The sequence below is a fragment of the Leopardus geoffroyi genome, chromosome E3 (assembly GCF_018350155.1).
Source record: "Leopardus geoffroyi isolate Oge1 chromosome E3, O.geoffroyi_Oge1_pat1.0, whole genome shotgun sequence".
NCBI lineage: Eukaryota > Metazoa > Chordata > Mammalia > Carnivora > Felidae > Leopardus > Leopardus geoffroyi.
In genome coordinates this window covers 24510823-24527743 of record NC_059340.1, presented here as the reverse complement: position 1 = coordinate 24527743, position 16921 = coordinate 24510823, and the positions used below count along the sequence as shown (strand labels likewise).

Genomic DNA, 16921 nt, shown 5'->3' with positions numbered 1-16921 from the left:
CTTTTTTGGTCAAAGAGAAACGGAAAGAGCAGAACTCTCTCACTGGTTCCGTGTGAGGTGTTTAATGGAGAAAGCACTGCTTCACATCTTCTTCCCTCTTAGGGCCGGAGTATATCCCAGTCCACGTGAGATGCGGCCACACAGCCACGGTGCCTCCTTCTGGAGTGTTCCTGGGGTCAGGGCATTCACTCTGCACTTGGAGTGGGGTTTGTGTGGCAGGATCGAGGAGAAGGAACTTAGCCCAGACCCCCTGATGGGCAGAGTCACTTGAACCTCAGGTCCTAGAGTCAGGCCTGGCTTGATATCCCAGTGTTGCCGGTTGCTTACAGTATCACCTTGGGCAAGTCCTAACTGGGTCTTCTCATCTATAAAATTGGAATGAAGGTATCCACCTCAAGAATTATTATTAGTCTGGGCACTTGGAGGCCGCAGTTGGTTAAGCATCCGACTCCTGATCTCGGCTCAGATCATGATCTCACACTTCATGAGTTCAAGCCGCACATCAGACTCTGCGCTGATGGTGCAGAGCCCGCTTGGGATTCTGTCTCTCTCTCCCCCTCTCTCTGCCCCTCCCCTGCTTGTGTGCTCACTCTGTCTCTCTCTCTCTCTTTCAAAAAATAAACAAATGAATAAATAAATAAATAAATAAATGTTAAAAATTTATTTTTATTTATTTTTAATTTTTTTTGTTTATTTATTTTTGAGAGAGAGAAAGAGCGTTAGCAGGGGAGGGGCAGAGGGAGAAAGAGACATGGAATCTGAAGCAGGCTCCAAGCCCTGAGCTGTCAATACAGAGCCCGACGCGGGGCTTGAACCCACGAGCCGTGAGATCATGACCTGAGCTGAAGTCAGATGCTTAACAGACTGAGTCACCCAGGCACCCCTAAACTTAAAAAATTTAAGAAAAGGAGCGCCTGGGTAGCGCAGTCGGTTAAGTGTCCGACTTCAGCCAGGTCACGATCTCGCGGTCCGGGAGTTTGAGCCCTGCGTCAGGCTCTGGGCTGATGGCTCAGGGCCTGGAGCCTGTTTCCGATTCTGTGTCTCCCTCTCTCTCTGCCCCTCCCCCGTTCATGCTCTGTCTCTCTCTGTCCCAAAAATAAATAAACGTTGAAAAAAAAAATTTTTTTTTTTTAATTTAAAAAAAGAAAAGAATTATTGTTAGTCTGAAATGAGCTTGTGTTTGTGCTGAGCCTGGCACCCCGAAAGAGTACTGTGTTTAGGTGTCTGTGGTCTACACAGCCTCCAGGAACTCAAGCTCTGGGTGAAGAAGCTCCAGCCTGATGGGGGCAGCAATCTGCTACAAGCCCTGAGGAAAATCTTCACCCTGAAGGGACTGAATTCTCTGGTGACCATAATGGGCAGCTGGTAGGTCTCCTTTCTTATGTGGGTAACAGACCACATCAAGGGGGCTGGAGAACCAATCCATTGTTAGAGGAAAGACCGTCAAGCATGACTCTTCACACACGCTTGAGAGAAGGATTTCGTTCACAGGCCATCTGTCCACAGGCGTCAGAGCAGGGAGCAGCCATGGCAGGCCAGGCCTGTAGTCCACTCCTCCCCACACGTTCCCCAGGTGACCTGGAACACACGTGGTCAGTTCGATTGGGTAGATGTTCCCGTTTTCTCTGGATGGTCCTCAAAGTGATTTGACCTGGGGCACCCCGTTTTCTTCTGTCTTCTCCCCAGCCCAGATCAGCCTTCTGAAATTCTGTCCAACTACATCCAACAGTCCACTGTGGGACGGGACCTCATCACCCACGTCATCACCTACAAATGCAACGATCAGGTGCCCCCTGTAAGTACTGGGATTCTCCAGTGTTTCCCTTGGATTGGACATAGGGAGCTAGCTGGGCCAGCGTTGGGGGCTCCGTGCATGGACAGGGACCCCCTCCCAAACTACGGACCAGAACACAACTCTCCTTGCACCTAATTCTCCCTTTGGGCAGTTGGGAGGCTCAGTCAAGGAGAAGGCTTGTCAGACTACTGGCGTTGCCCTATGGAGAGCTGACCCTGTCTCCCTCCCTATAGGCTGTCCTAAAGAACCTTGCAGAAGCTCTTGGGGGCTACTACCACTGCTATAGCACAGAGACGGAGGTAAGCCCTTCTGTCAACATGCGGTGTCCCTCCCCTCCCTCCCTGCCTGGCTCCAAGGCTGTTTCTGGGGGATCTGTACTTGCTTCCTTCCCCCACCACCATGCTCAGTATAATCAGGTTAAGATGAATATGTGGGAATAGCAGGGACAGCATGAAGTCACAGGAGATCCTTTGCTCAGCATGCGCGATGAGTTGATTGTGCACCAGTGTGCCTAGAGGCCTTTTAAAGCCTTGCTGGTAGAATCCTGAATCTCTATCCAGTCGACAACAACGTGGGCCCCACCCCACCTCTGCTCCCATCAAAGCTGTGAGTCTGAAACAGTTGTCTCAGGTCTTTCTCCAAGTACATCCCTGCTACTGCAGGGTCAACTGTGAGTGAGCCATCAGTTCTGTACCAATATGTCCGTTGGTGCCACCTGTGTCCACAATGGAGGTAACAATTAGCAAATGTGTATGGAGCCATTTGGCGGATTGAAAATCCAACTGTCTGTTCAGCTAACAGGCTGTGTCTTGCCTGTAACCATGAATAGCCATAAGCAAACGAATATTTGCATCTCACAGTGTTCGAGTGTCACCATGTCTAGCATTTAACACCAAGGAGCCAAGGTCAGGCAACATTTTCCTTGGGTAACACCCCTTCTGTTTATGTCATTTCTGTCATTTCCCAGACTCTGTTTGTTGAGGCCATGGACTACAGGGGCTAGGACGGTACAGTAAATGAATGAAACTGGCTGATTTAAGAAATCTTTTATCTTGGGGCGCCTGGCTAGCTCAGTTGGTGGAGCATGTGACTCTTGATCGGAGGGTTGTGAGTCCAAGTCCCATGTTGGGTGTAGAGATTACTTAAAAATAAAATCTTAAAAAAAAATAGAGGGGTGCCTGGGTAGCTCAATCAGTTAAGTGTCCAACTCTTGATTTTGACTCAGGTCATGATCTCACAGTTTGTCAGATCGAGCCCTGTGTCAGGCGCTTGCACTCTCTAAACAAACAAACAAACAAACTTAAAAATAAATTCCTTTATCTTAAAACCTGTAGCCCTCTTGGCTTCTCTGTTGTTTTTCTGCCCTTGAGAGAGATATGGCTACAACAAATTTCATTGTCTTCTTCTTTTTTTTTTAAGTTTATTTATTTTTCAGAGAGGGAGAGAGAGGGAGAGAGAATCCCAAGCTGGCTCCACGCTGTCAGCGCAGAGCTCGATGTGGGGCTTGATCTCAGGCACCGTGAGATCATGACCTGAGCTGAAATCAAGAATAGGAGGCTTAACCAACTAAGCCGCTGAGGCACCCCTGTCTTCTTTTAATATGAGCAAAACAACAATAGAAGGATAACAAAACCCTACAGCTGACTCCGATGGAGTGTGGGGGCGGGGAGCAGAGAGTGTGTGGCGCTCGGAGGACTAGGCAGCACATGCCCCGTCTAGAGAGGTGCCTCTGCTCAGCCCCAGCCCGCTGTTGCTCTGGAGGAATGTGACCCCAGTGCCGCCAGGTCTTGGGATTTTTCAAGAGCTGGAAATCGGGATTTGTGTGTATGTGTGACTCCTTTACATTTTTTTAAAACTGGAGGTGAAATTCACATAACATCAAGTGAACCAATTTAAAGTGAACCATTAAGGGTACTTAGGGGGCTCAGTCAGTTGAGTGTCCAACTCTTGATTTTGGCTCAGGTCATGATCTCACAGTTCATGAGTTCGAGCTTCACATCAGGCTCCATGCTGACAGTGCAGAGCTTGCTTGGGATTCTCTCTCCCTGTCTCTCTGCCCTTCTCCTGCTCTCGTTCTCTCTCAAAATAAATAAATAAACTTAAAAAAAAATAAAGTGAACAATTAGTATTTTCACTATGTTGTGCAACCACCAACTTTATCCAGTTCCAAAACATTTTCATCCCCCCCAGAAGAAAATTCTGTACCCATTAAGCAGTTCCTCCCTCTTTCCCCTCCCCCACAGCCCTCTGGAAACCACCAATCTGGGGCGCCTGGGTGGCGCAGTCGGTTAAGCGTCCGACTTCAGCCAGGTCACGATCTTGCAGTCCGTGAGTTCGAGCCCCGCGTCGGGCTCTGGGCTGATGGCTCAGAGCCTGGAGCCTGTTTCCGATTCTGTGTCTCCCTCTCTCTCTGCCCCTCCCCCGTTCGTGCTCTGTCTCTCTCTGTCCCAAAAATAAATAAACGTTGAAAAAAAAAAATTAAAAAAAAAAAAAAAAAAAAAAAGAAACCACCAATCTGCTTCCCATCTCTATGGATTCACCTATTCTGGATATTTCATATAAATGGAATCATATACCTTTTGTATTTGTCTTCTTTCAGTTAGCATAATATTTTCTTTTTTTTTTATTTTTTTATTTTTGAGAGTGAGAAAGAGTGTGAGCAGGGGAGGGGCAGAGAGAGAGGCAGACACAGAATCGGAAGCAGGCTCCAGGTTATGGGCTTTCGGCACAAAGCCCGATGCAGGGCTCAAACCCATGAACCATGAGATCATGCCCAGAGCCAAAGTCAGAAGCTTAACCAACTGAGCCACCCAGGCACCCCTGCTTAGTGTAATGCTTTCAGGGTTCATCTATGTTGTACTTGTCTCAGAGCTTCATTCTTTTTCGTGGTTGAAGAATATTCCATTTTCTAGATGTAGCACCTTTTGTTTATGCATCAGTTGATGGACATGTGGGTTGTCTCCACCCTTGGGCTGTTGTGAACTGCTGTGAACATTGGTGTACAAGTCTCTTGAGTTCCTGTTCTCAATTATTTGGGGTTATAGACCTACAAGTGGAAATGCTGGGTTATGTGGTATTTCTGTGTCCGATTCTTTGAGGAAGTGCCAAACTGGTTTCCACAGAAGCTGCACCATTCTACATCCCTACCAGCAGTGCACAGGGCTCCAACTCTCCACATCCTCACCAATGCTTGCTCAAGTCCTCTTTAAATTACGTTTATGGCCAACCCAGTGGGTGTAAAGTGTTTCTTCGTATCTTTAAGGTTAGAAAACCCTTCAGTTATTTAAAAATGCTTCAGGGGTGCCTGGGTGGCTCAGTTGGTGAAGCTTCCAACTTAGGCTCAGGTCATGATCTCGAGGTATGTGAGTTTGAGCCCCGCATCGGGCTCTGTGCTGATAGCCTGGAGCCTGCTTCAGAGTCTGTGTCTCCCTCTCTCTGTCCCTCCCCTGCTCACACTCTGTCTCTCTCTCTCTCTCTCTCTCTCAAAAATAAACATTAAAAAAATTAAAAAATAAAATAAAAATGCTGCAGAACAATACCATAGAAATGGAATACAACACATTTGCAGGCTGTAGCTAACACATGGACCCTATTTTATCTTATTTTTTAAAGTTTATATACTTATTTTTAGAGAGAGAGAGCACACAAGTGGGGAAGGGGCAGAGAGAGAGAGGAAAAGAGAGAGAATCCCAAGCACTGCACTGGTGGTACAGAGCCCATTAGAGGGCTTGAATTCATGACCCACAAGATTATGACCTAAGCTGAAGTCAGACCCTTAACTGACTGAGCCATCCAGGCACCCCAATGGACCCTACTTGACAACTTCTGATTTAAACAATCTGACACTTAGCTTTGGGAAATTACATGGCTGCTTGACCTGCCTTGGCCATTGCTAGTAGCCAAATGACCTCTAATGGCTGATTACTCCTGCTACCCCCAGGTCTATACCAGTGGGGACATGGACCAGCTCCTGGCAGAAATCCAGAAGGCCCAGAGCCTCCTGAGCCACATCCAAGCCTTGCGCAACAGGACCCCCAATGAGGAGCTAACGGGCATGATGAAGGAGGTAGGTGGTGTAGGTGAAGATTTTGGAACTGGCCTCACTCCATTCTCCTTTCTCACCCGTCTCCCTGAGGGCATGGCTGCCAAGGCCCCCATGTGCTAAAGAAAAACAAGGCAAAGCCGTGCCCTCTGCTGTACATGACACCCCTGAGCCAGGTGGGCCTTCCACTGTGCTGGAAGGATCTTGATGGATTTTCTAGCTGAAAAATTGATTTCAGAGAAAGGCCAGCAGGCTCCTGCCACCCTTCCCATCTATCACTGTCCCCTCCCTTCACCCCAATTCGGAGAAGGACAGAAACCTCAACCACACTGAGTGGGCCATCTTGAAGACAGTCTTTGGCACCCAGCACTTCATTCAGGGCAAACGTCCCTGCCTGGTGACTTCACTAATGTAACATCAGTAAAGTAACGCAGCCAGCTCATGGACACAGCACCATAAAAGGTATGAGCTGCTGAGGGGCGCCTGGCTGCCTCAGTCAGAGGAGCGTGCGACTCTTGATCTCAGGGTTATGAGATCGGGCCCCATGTTAGGTGTAGAGATTACTTAAATAAATAAAACTTAAAAAAAAAAAAAAAGCAATGAGCTGTTTAGACTGTGCACAAACTTAACTGTGAACAGAAGGCACGGAGAATGCATTTATCGCTTCACCAGATGAACATGTGGCTGTGTCATAGAAGACATCTTGGCCTGGTTGGACACAATGGAAGAAACACAGCACCTAGAAACTGGAACCTTACATTTTAGCTCCAGCTTTTCTATTTAGTCTCTATAAATCATAACAGCTATTTGTATTATAATTAGAATAACACTCTACAGAGTGCCCATTCTAAGATAGGCACCATGCTTAACTCTTTAAATGTCTTATCTTATTTTATTTTATTTATTTATTTATTTTTTTCAACGTTTATTTATTTTTGGGACAGAGAGAGACAGAGCATGAACGGGGGAGGGGCAGAGAGAGAGGGAGACACAGAATCGGAAACAGGCTCCAGGCTCTGAGCCATCAGCCCAGAGCCCGACGCGGGGCTCGAACTCACGGACCGCGAGATCGTGACCTGGCTGAAGTTGGACGCTTAACCGACTGCGCCACCCAGGCGCCCCGTCTTATCTTATTTTAAAAACAACAGTCTGCTGCAGATGTATTATTATCCCCATTTTACTGATGAGGAAACTGAACTTACAAGGCTAAATAATTTGCCTCAGACCCGAGAGATTAGAGACAGATCAAGTTTGAATTAAACCCAGGTCTGTCTGACACCACAACCTTTCCAGGAGTTTCCCAAAATGCAATACATGCATTACTTACGGTTTGCAAGGTACATGGTTTAATTTTTCTAATATGTATTTAAAACAAGCTCATTATTGTTGTAATACATCTTCTTTCTAAAATTATTTAGGTACAAAAAGGGAATTAATTTTTTAAATGAAATCCAATTAATAATTTAAAGGCTTTAATATTACATATTTGATTTATTTCATTCTTTAAAAAGATTTTTTAATGTTTATTTTACTTTTGAGAGAGAGAGAGAGAGCATGCACATGTGTGAGCTGGGGAGGGGCAGAGAGAGAGAGAGAGAGAGAGACAGAGGATCCAAAGTGGGTTCTGCACTGACAGCAGATGTGGGGTTTGAACCCACAGAACCATCACAGAACTGTGAGATCATAACCTGAGCCGAAGTCAGACACTTAACCAACTGAGCCACTCAGGCACCCAAAAGAGTTAGTTTTTTGTTTTTGTTTTTTTTTTTTCCAATGTTTATTTATTTTTGGGACAGAGAGAGACAGAGCATGAATGGGGGAGGGGCAGAGAGAGAGGGAGACACAGAATCGGAAACAGGCTCCAGGCTCTGAGCCATCAGCCCAGAGCCCGACGCGGGGCTCGAACTCACGGACCGCGAGATCGTGACCTGGCTGAAGTTGGACGCTTAACCGACTGTGCCACCCAGGCGCCCCCAAAAGAGTTAGTTTTTAAAAATAATCTCTAGGGGCTCCTGGGTGGCTCAGTCGGTTAAGCATCCGGTTTGGGCTCAGGTCATGATCTCACAGTTTGTGGGTTCGAGCCCTGCGTCGGGCTCTGTGCTGACAGCTCGGAGCCTGGAGCCTGCTTCTGATTCTGTGTCTTCCTCTCTCTGCCCCTCCCCTGTTCAGGCTCATTAAAACAAACAAACAAACAAACAAACAAATAAATAAATAAATAAATAAATTTAAAATAATCTCTCCACCCAGTGTAGGGCTCCAACTCACAACTCCAACATCAAGAGTCACATGCTCTACTGACTAAGCCACCCAGGTGCCCCCATGGTTGATTTATTTTTTACAAAATTCTACAGGCACCTGGCTACCTCAGTCAGTGGAGCTTGCCACTCTTGATCTCGGGGTTGTGAGTTTGAGCCCCGCATTAGGTGTAGAGATTACTTTAAAATAAATTTTTTTAAAAAAATTCTAAACAGGACAGTGGTACTCAGATACAGCAAAATTCATGAAGGCAGTGCTCAAGTGTCCAAAGTTTGGGAATTGCTGTTCTGTGTCTTATTTATACATGAGTTATGACTTAATATCTCAGAACCTCAGGTTTTCGGTTTGTAAATGTGGGTAAGGGGAAGCTAGGCTAGATCAGGGCTCCTGAAATGATCTGGTGTAGGAGTTACTTTTTACTTCTTCAAAGCCTTGTGTTAGGAGCCCACAGAAGGGCCATCTGTCATCTTGAAGTCCAAGGTGCCGATCTTGGTGGTAAGGGTGGGGAAGGGGCCAAGAGGATGGACAAATCAAAGAGGAAGCAAATTGCTGGGGACATCTTCTTACTCTGGAAATTCTAGCAATCTCCAGAGAAGGGGGTGGGGATGGTGGGAGGGGAAGGCAGAATTGCCTTAATTTGCCAGGTAATATTTTCAGATGCTCCACTTAGGGGAATGGGGTGGGTCGGGGAGAGTAGGGATTCCAATCTCTAAAATGTGATTTTGTAATAAGGGCTTTTAAATTTAATTTAGATTTCCACAGAGATTGCAAAAGGGCCACTCACAGGTCTCTTGCCTAAACCCCCAAAGCATGAGGGTCCCCTCACAATTGAGTTCCCAAACTTGGAGAAGACTTCTGCAGAATGGCTAAAGATCAATGGCCTAAAAGGTAAGTCCCCAATGAGGGCAGAACCCAGGACTCAGGTGACTAACTAAAGTCATGAATCCTCTGGGGCTCCAAGGGTTGTATCTCACACCCCACTATTTATTTTTACAGCCAGGAAACTAAGCCTTTATCAGGTTCTGGCACCCAATGCATTCTCTCCCGTGGAGGAATTTGTGCCTATTCTCCAGAAAACAGTATCTTCATCTATCTATGAGGTAACTCAGAGTCAGAGTTCTCTCCAGTCTTCTGCAGGGGGGCGCTTTTGTGACATTTCCCTTCTTAAATGTTCAAGAAATAAGAGTAATAAGTCAGATCACAGGGAGTAGGGGTCTAAAGGTCTGGAGTAGGTTGTAAGCTTTCCACCCAGGACTGTAGAACTCTCATCAGATCTATCCCAACTGCTATTTTGCAAAGATTTGAAAAATGGACTTGGGAGATGGGATAAGAGGGAGCAAGTCAGGTACTATAGTTACCTCCTCCTTGAAGGTTTTCCTCTGTGCACTCAGAACACACTCACTTTCCTTGTATCCTCACTGTACCTGGTACAGCTTCTGCTCCAGCTCTTATAATGTGTTAATATGTGTACTTGTTATGTGTCTAAACCCCCAATGGCATATGAGCCTTTAAAAGAACAAACTCTTGAGGTGCCTGGGTGGCTCATTCAGCTGAGAGTCTGACTTCAGCTCAGGTCATGATCTCATGAGTTCGAGCCCCACATTGGGCTCTGTGCTGACAGCTCAGAGCCTGGAGCCTGCTTCAGATTCTGTGTCTCCCTCTCTCTCTGCCCCTCCCCCACTTGTGCTCTCTTTCTCTCTCTCAAAAATAAATAATAAAAAAAAAAACATTAACCAAAAGAACAAACTCTGTTCTCCAACCCTGTATCCCCATTATCTAGTACAACTAAGCAGTCAATGAATATTTCCCAGATGGCTAACTGGGTGGAAGGAAGGATAGAAAAAAGAAATAAAAGAAGAATGGATGGATGGATAGAAAGAAATGGTGATGATGAATGAATAGATAAAAGGATGGATGGATGTTTGGTTGGTTGGTTGGATGAATGGATGGATGGGTGATGGGTGGATGGATGGATGGATGGATGGATGGAAATGTAAACTTCCATATGGAAGTATGGAAGGGGAAAAGTAGAAGGATGAATGACAGAATTAAAAAAGGTGAAAGGAGGGGCGCCTGGGTGGCGCAGTCGGTTAAGCGTCCGACTTCAGCCAGGTCACGATCTCGCGGTCCGTGGGTTCGAGCCCCGCGTCGGGCTCTGGGCTGATGGCTCAGAGCCTGGGGCCTGTTTCCGATTCTGTGTCTCCCTCTCTCTCTGCTCCTCCCCCGTTCATGCTCTGTCTCTCTCTGTCCCAAAAATAAATAAACGTTGAAAAAAAAAAAAAGGTGAAAGGATTAAAGTACAATGAAAGGATGGAGAAATGGAAGGACGGAATAATAGGTAAAGAGAAACATCATTGGAAAGATGGAAGAATGAGAGGGAAGTGGGATAGATAATTGTAGCAATGGATTAATGAATGACCAGGTGGATGGATATCTTGGCAGAGGATGAAAAATTAGACAACTTGGCAGAGGACGAAAAATTAGATTTTTGAAGGGTCCATGAAGGTCTATCTGGGTTTCTAAGCCTATGAGCCCATGGCCAGTATGTTTCAAGGTCTCCAACTATCCTATTACAAAACTTCCAGCCATATCTTGTAATCAAGACCTTGCTGTTTGTAAGAGCCTCCCCAGAAGGGAGCCTGGCTAGCTGTCAGGCATGGTGCATTCAGGGACCACTGTCCTGAAGGACTTCTGTCACCAGCTCCAGGCATGGCAATGACTAGGGAGGCATAACCCACCCCCAGATGTGCTCAAAGCCCACTTCCCTCTTATGCATCTGGTTTGGAGAGCCCAGCACCCAAATTAAACTTACAGTCATTCCCCACATGTGCTCTGTTCACCTGCTGCCCATCCTGGCAACACCTGAATGCAGAAGGCAATGGTACAATTTGAATGGCATGACGGGACAGTGAAGAATGTTCATGTGGACCCGCCCTTCCTCTATGAGTACCAGGTTAGTAATGGGTCCAATAGGTCAGAATATGTGGTATGAGAAGAGAGAATGTGAGGAAGGCACCATGGAATGTGGAGACCCACAACCATTGACTGAACTCCCTCTTATAAACAGAAACTGTTCTCTGCCTCCAGGCACTGCTGGAGCTTTCTACACTTGTTTCCCAGGGAGGAACCTGTCAAACAAAAGTCTCTAATCTTTTGGGGCAAGATCTACTTCCTCTCCCATCTGAGGCAATGAAATATTTGAACTTCTGGTCTTGTGGCAGACTCATCAATGATTTAGTGGAATGTTTATACTGCCTGGATACCCATGACCTTGACACCTCATTCCCAGAAGCCAACCTTCCCCACACAGACCCTTTAACCAGCCATCCTTTGATCTGTCGCTCACTCTGTGGCCTGTGGGTTTACAGAAACAGCTCAGCAGAGCTATGCGGATGTATGAGAGGCGGATTGAGTGGCTCTCCTTGGCCAGCAGAAGAATCTGGGGCACCGTCTGTGAAAAAAGGTACCTTCCCTCAAAGTAGTGTTCTTGTCCTTTGTGAGTCTGGTGTGTGACATACACACGCATCCAGCTCATGAATTCCCTGTTGGTAGCATCAGAAACCACCACTTAGATAAGGATCAACAATCACTCAGCAGAATCCTTGGAGGAAAAAGTCACCACTACCATCATCAATATCAATAATTGTGTATCATCGTTGTGTTTACTTAAGATTCTTTCAGTTAAAAAGCCACAGAAACTACATGCAAATTGGCTTAAACAAAACAGGGAAGTCTGGTTAAGGTAACTGACAATTCTAAAATAGATTTGATTGCTGTCTTCAGGTATGGCTCCATCCAGGGGTTCACGTGTGTCAGGAATCTTTCTCTGTCGGCTCTACTTCCTTCCCTTTTGGCTTTGTTTTCAGGCAGGCTTTACCCATCCAGGTAGCAGGATAGCCACCTGAAACTCCTGACTTGCTTTCTACCAGTTTAGCACTCCCAGGCTTGGAGTAGGGGTCCATCGATGGGCTATTCAACTCTGGCCTGGGAGGTATGATGTTCTAATTGCCAAAAGTCAAATGCCCACCCTTCAAGCTTAGGGTGGTTCTTTTTCACCCAATTCAGATGGCCTGAAAGAGGCAGAGGAGTTTTCCAAAGGAAAATCAAGATTTTCCAAAGGAAAATCAAAACAGTTGGCAACCATGATAGCCATCCTTACCATTCCCTACCTTATTGGATGCATTCCCACTTACAAAGTACTATACTATCCAATCATTTAATTCTCAAAACTAACCTATGAGAAGTCTGATAAATAGTTCCTAGTTAAATATATGAAGGATCAGAGAGGTTTTGTGACTTGCCTAAGTCACACAGGAAGTGGAACTCTGACTCTAAATCCAGAGGATTTGCTTCTGCTATCCATAATTGCTGTCTCAAAATGAGAGTAGAGGGTGGAGTTAGGAATTGATTTGAGGTCATGAAAGAAGACCAGATGGGGCTAAGGATCTTAAAACAGAGAAAGGTCACAAAAAGATGCATTTATTTCCCCAGAGGCTCAGATACACCTAATTCCCCATCTAATTTGCTTACGTTGTTTCTGTTTCCCCTACAGAGACCCCAATCTAGAATAATATTGAATGCTAGGGCTTTAAAACAGGGAAATGCCTGCTTTCCAGGCATCCCCCGCCCCTTAAACCATCTCCACCCTGATGTGACTTTACTCCATGATGGGAGCCCCTGGGAGAGAAGCTTCCACGATCCCCTTAGTCTACTGTTGTAAACCCACTCCTATTGACCTCACACCATGGAAAAGATTTTGGCCAGCTGTAAGTTTGGCATGTAGAATTCCCCTGGAAAAAACTTTAAATAGTAAAATGGAACAAAATAAAACATTATCTGAGAGATTCGGTTCTCTTCTTAAAGCTTGTGTTTCTTTTTAGGGTGGTTATACTGCTGGATATCTCTGTGACCAATTCCATGTACATTATTCATATCCAGCACTCCCTGCGGCTTCTGCTGGAGGAGCAGTTGTCCAACAAGGACTGCTTCAACCTCATCGCGTAGGCTCCTAGGTCCCGGTGGGGGGCTGGGGGCAGGGGGCGCGGGTGCTCTGTGCCACTGCTGGGCTGAGGTTCCCGGCAGGTGTCTGGATGACAGATGTTACCAGCACCCAGCATCCTAGGATGGCCATCAGCTTATCTGATTTGAATCATCTTGTTTGGGGTACTGAATAATTAAATGGTTGCAGGACAGTCCCACTGGGGCGAAGGTGTAAGTGGCCCCAAAACACACAGCTTGATCAGCCAAGATAAAGTAACTCAGCCCATTGCCCCATTTGGATTCTGAGCTGATAAACATGAAAGAGAAAAAGAAGGGCCCCGGGCATGCCCCAGTCTCGGTACATGTCTAGCAAGACCTAATATGCCAAACGTTTAGGATTCCAATCCCAAATGTTAATTATATAGACTTATATATATAACTCTATATGTTTAAATTATGTATAACTATATAATATATAATTCTATATATTTAAATGATATATATAAATAATTTGATATATACTTTAAAATATCAATATTATATATAAAATAGACATATTTTTAAACATATTTATTTATTTTAAGAGAGAGAGAAAGAGTAAGCAGGGGAGGGGCAGAGAGACAGAGAGAAGGGGAGAGGGAGAATTCCAAACAGACTCCATGCTGTCAGCACAGAGCTCAATGCAGGACTCGATCTCACGAACCATGACCTCAGGGCCACGACCTGAGCCAAGAGCAAGAGTCAGATGCTTTAACCTACTAAGCCACCCAGGTGCCCTTAAAATATTATTAAAAAAAATTTTTTTTTAAATTTTTTTTAATGTTTATTTATTTTTGAGAGAGACAGAGACAGAATGCAAGTGGGTTAGGGGGAGAGAGAGGGAGAAACAGAATCCGAAGCAGGCTCCAGGCTCTGAGCCATCAGCACAGAGCCCGATGTGGGGCTCGAACCCACAGAGCTGTGAGATCATGACCTGAGCCAAAGTCAGGTGCTCAACCAACTGAGCCACCCAGGCGCCCCGAAAAACATTTTTTTTAAACATTTGTTCAATTTTGAGAGACAGAGCATGAGCAAAGGAGGGGCAGAGAGAGAGGAAGACACAGAATCCAAAGCAGGCTCCAGGCTCTGAGCTGTCGGCCCAGAGCCCAGCACAAGGCTCCAACTCATAAACTGTGAAATCATGACCTGAGCCAAAGTCAGATGCTCAACCGACTGAGCAACCCAGGTGCCCCCATATATATTTTAAAAATTATATGGGGCGCCTGGGTGGCACAGTCGGTTAAGCGTCCGACTTCAGCCAGGTCACGATCTCGCGGTCCGTGAGTTCGAGCCCCGCGTCGGGCTCTGGGCTGATGGCTCGGAGCCTGGAGCCTGTTTCCGATTCTGTGTCTCCCTCTCTCTCTGCACCTCCCCCATTCATGCTCTGTCTCTCTCTGTCCCAAAAATAAATAAACGTTGAAAAAAAAAATTAAAAAAAAAAATTATATACAACTGGGGTGCCTGGCTGATTCAGTCAGTGGAGCATACAACTCTTGATCTTGGGGTTGTGGGTTTGAGCCTCACATTGAATGCAGAGATTACTTAAAAATAAAATCTTAAAGAAAATTATATGTAACTATATATAACTTAAATTATATGCAGTTATATATATAGTTATATAAATTAACTATATGTATGTATAGTTATATATATAATTTAAATTATAACTATATATACATGCATTTAAATTATGTATTATATATAGTCACATCTAATTTATATATATAGCTATATATAATTCAAATATATATATAGTTTTATATACTTATTTTAATGGCATACCTTTTTCACTAATTAGGGGACAAAGAAAAGGAACCCACTTGAACTATACATTTTTGTATCACTTCATATCAAATAGGGAGTATTTTTTTTTAATGTTTATTAAATGTGAGAGAGAGAGAGCGTGAACAGGGAAGGGGAGAGAGAGAGGGAGAGAGAGAGAGAGAGAGAGAGAGAGAGAATCCAAAGCAGGCTCCGGGCACCAAGCTGTCAGTGAAGAGCCTGATGCGGGGCTCAAACTCAGGAACTGTAAGATCATGACCTGAGCTGAGATCGGATGCTTAACTGACTGAGCCACCCAGGTGCCTCTCAAATAGAGAGTATTCTAAATCAATTAAGACAGCGGTTAATATTATATATTATTCTGTACCAGAGCCTAATCTTTTTCTAATAAATGTTACAGAAAAAAATGCTTAGAGATACATATTAGGCAATGTTTTCATTAATTTATCCATCCATTCATTCAACAAACTTTTATTGAAAGCCTGCTCTGTGCCAGTCACTACACTCAGCATTGGGGATACAGAAGTGCATACACATAATACCCGTTCTCAAGGAACTTGGGGTCTAGTAGAGGGAGACAGGCATGTTAAGAAATAAGTGTTATTAACTGTTTTCTACAGAAATAGGTAGAAGGCAGGATCAGACCATCCTGCCTGAGCAGAGTGAGGTCAGAAAATATTCACAGAGGAAGTGACCCTTTTGCCAAGTCTTACCAAATGAGCAGGTGTTTGCCTAGCACATGTGAATGATGGGGGCAGTGGGGAGGAAAGGCATTTTTGGCAAAGGGAACAACATGAGGCATACAGGTGTTGGAACTGTGGAACGTTGTATATTGTGTTGGAACGGAGACTATGGAAATTTGGGGGGCCATCAGGGAATTCAGTAGGTTACAGGGTGAGAAAGAGAGATTGTGCATGACAGAATAAAACAGGTGATGGAGAGTTTATACATAGAGGATGTGCTCAGGAGCTTTTGTACTACAGGACATATAGGCATTAAAGGATTTTAAGCAAGGTCATAAGATGAGCGGATCTTGAATGCTCAAGTCACAGTGCGAAGGACGCATTAAAGGGATGGAGGCCATTTGGACCGCTCCAGTGGTCTGCACTAGTGTGGAGTAGGCTTGAACTGTTGGCCATGGTGATGGAGGAAGGGATGCGTGTGAGAGCCATTGCAGAGTTAGAATCCGCAAAGCGTCGTTACCATGTGGCTATAGGGGGTGAGAGAACAGTGAAGAGAGGATAGCCCAGATGGAGCAGATCTTGGAAGTAGAAGATAGTTTTAACCATGTAGAGTCGGAGATTTCCAAGAGGAGATGTCCTTGTAGGGGTTCCATTGAGGAGTTCTAGCCAGGAAGCACAGGTCTGCAAGCCATCAGATTTCTGGTTATGTGGTTCCACACACGGAAGTGCATGAATTGCACCTGCGGAGATGTGAAGGCGAGAGAGGACAACCAAAGACAGAACTGATGAGGCACTGACGTTTGGAGGGAACCACCAGAGAAACACAGGAGAGGAGCAGCAGAGAGGTAGGAGGAAAACGAGGAGAGAGTAGTATTGAGAAGCGAGGTCTCAGAAAGAAACAGAGTTTGATCCTGCAGAAGAAAAGCAGGAAGGGGAAGAATGAAGGAATCTACTGAATTTGACAGTAAAGCTCACTGGCAACAAAACAATGAGATATAGGATTTTGGAATTCAGTTTGGCAACTGAATATTTAAAAGGTTTAAAATAATAACAGTGCCCAGTGCTGGTGATGATGCAGTAAGAAGGGCACTCTTGGAAACTGTCAGTAGAAGTGTAATTTGGTATAGCCCTTGTATTAAATTTTTAAGTATATATTTTTCATTCCTTCAATTAAACCTTTATATATTATCTGAAGGGAATACAAAGCCAAGTGTACAGAGATAACCATGCTGGGTTGTTCAGTACAGAGTCTAACACGGATAAACCTGGAAACAAACTGCATGACCCTTGGAAAAATTGGTAAAACAATCCTGACAGTGCAACTATTCAAAAGAATGAGGGAGA

The 16921-nt window shown here is 45.1% G+C and overlaps 1 protein-coding gene across 1 annotated transcript in view; it reads left to right on the top strand.

The window, feature by feature from the left end:
• Window positions 1-16921, top strand: part of VWA3A (von Willebrand factor A domain containing 3A) — a 71830-nt gene that overhangs the window by 33039 nt on the left and 21870 nt on the right. Inside the window, 9 exon segments of the mRNA XM_045461204.1 lie at window positions 1240-1365; window positions 1687-1795; window positions 2029-2094; window positions 5736-5861; window positions 8846-8981; window positions 9090-9193; window positions 10966-11046; window positions 11462-11556; window positions 12974-13093. Coding sequence (XP_045317160.1) covers window positions 1240-1365; window positions 1687-1795; window positions 2029-2094; window positions 5736-5861; window positions 8846-8981; window positions 9090-9193; window positions 10966-11046; window positions 11462-11556; window positions 12974-13093 — 963 coding nt within the window.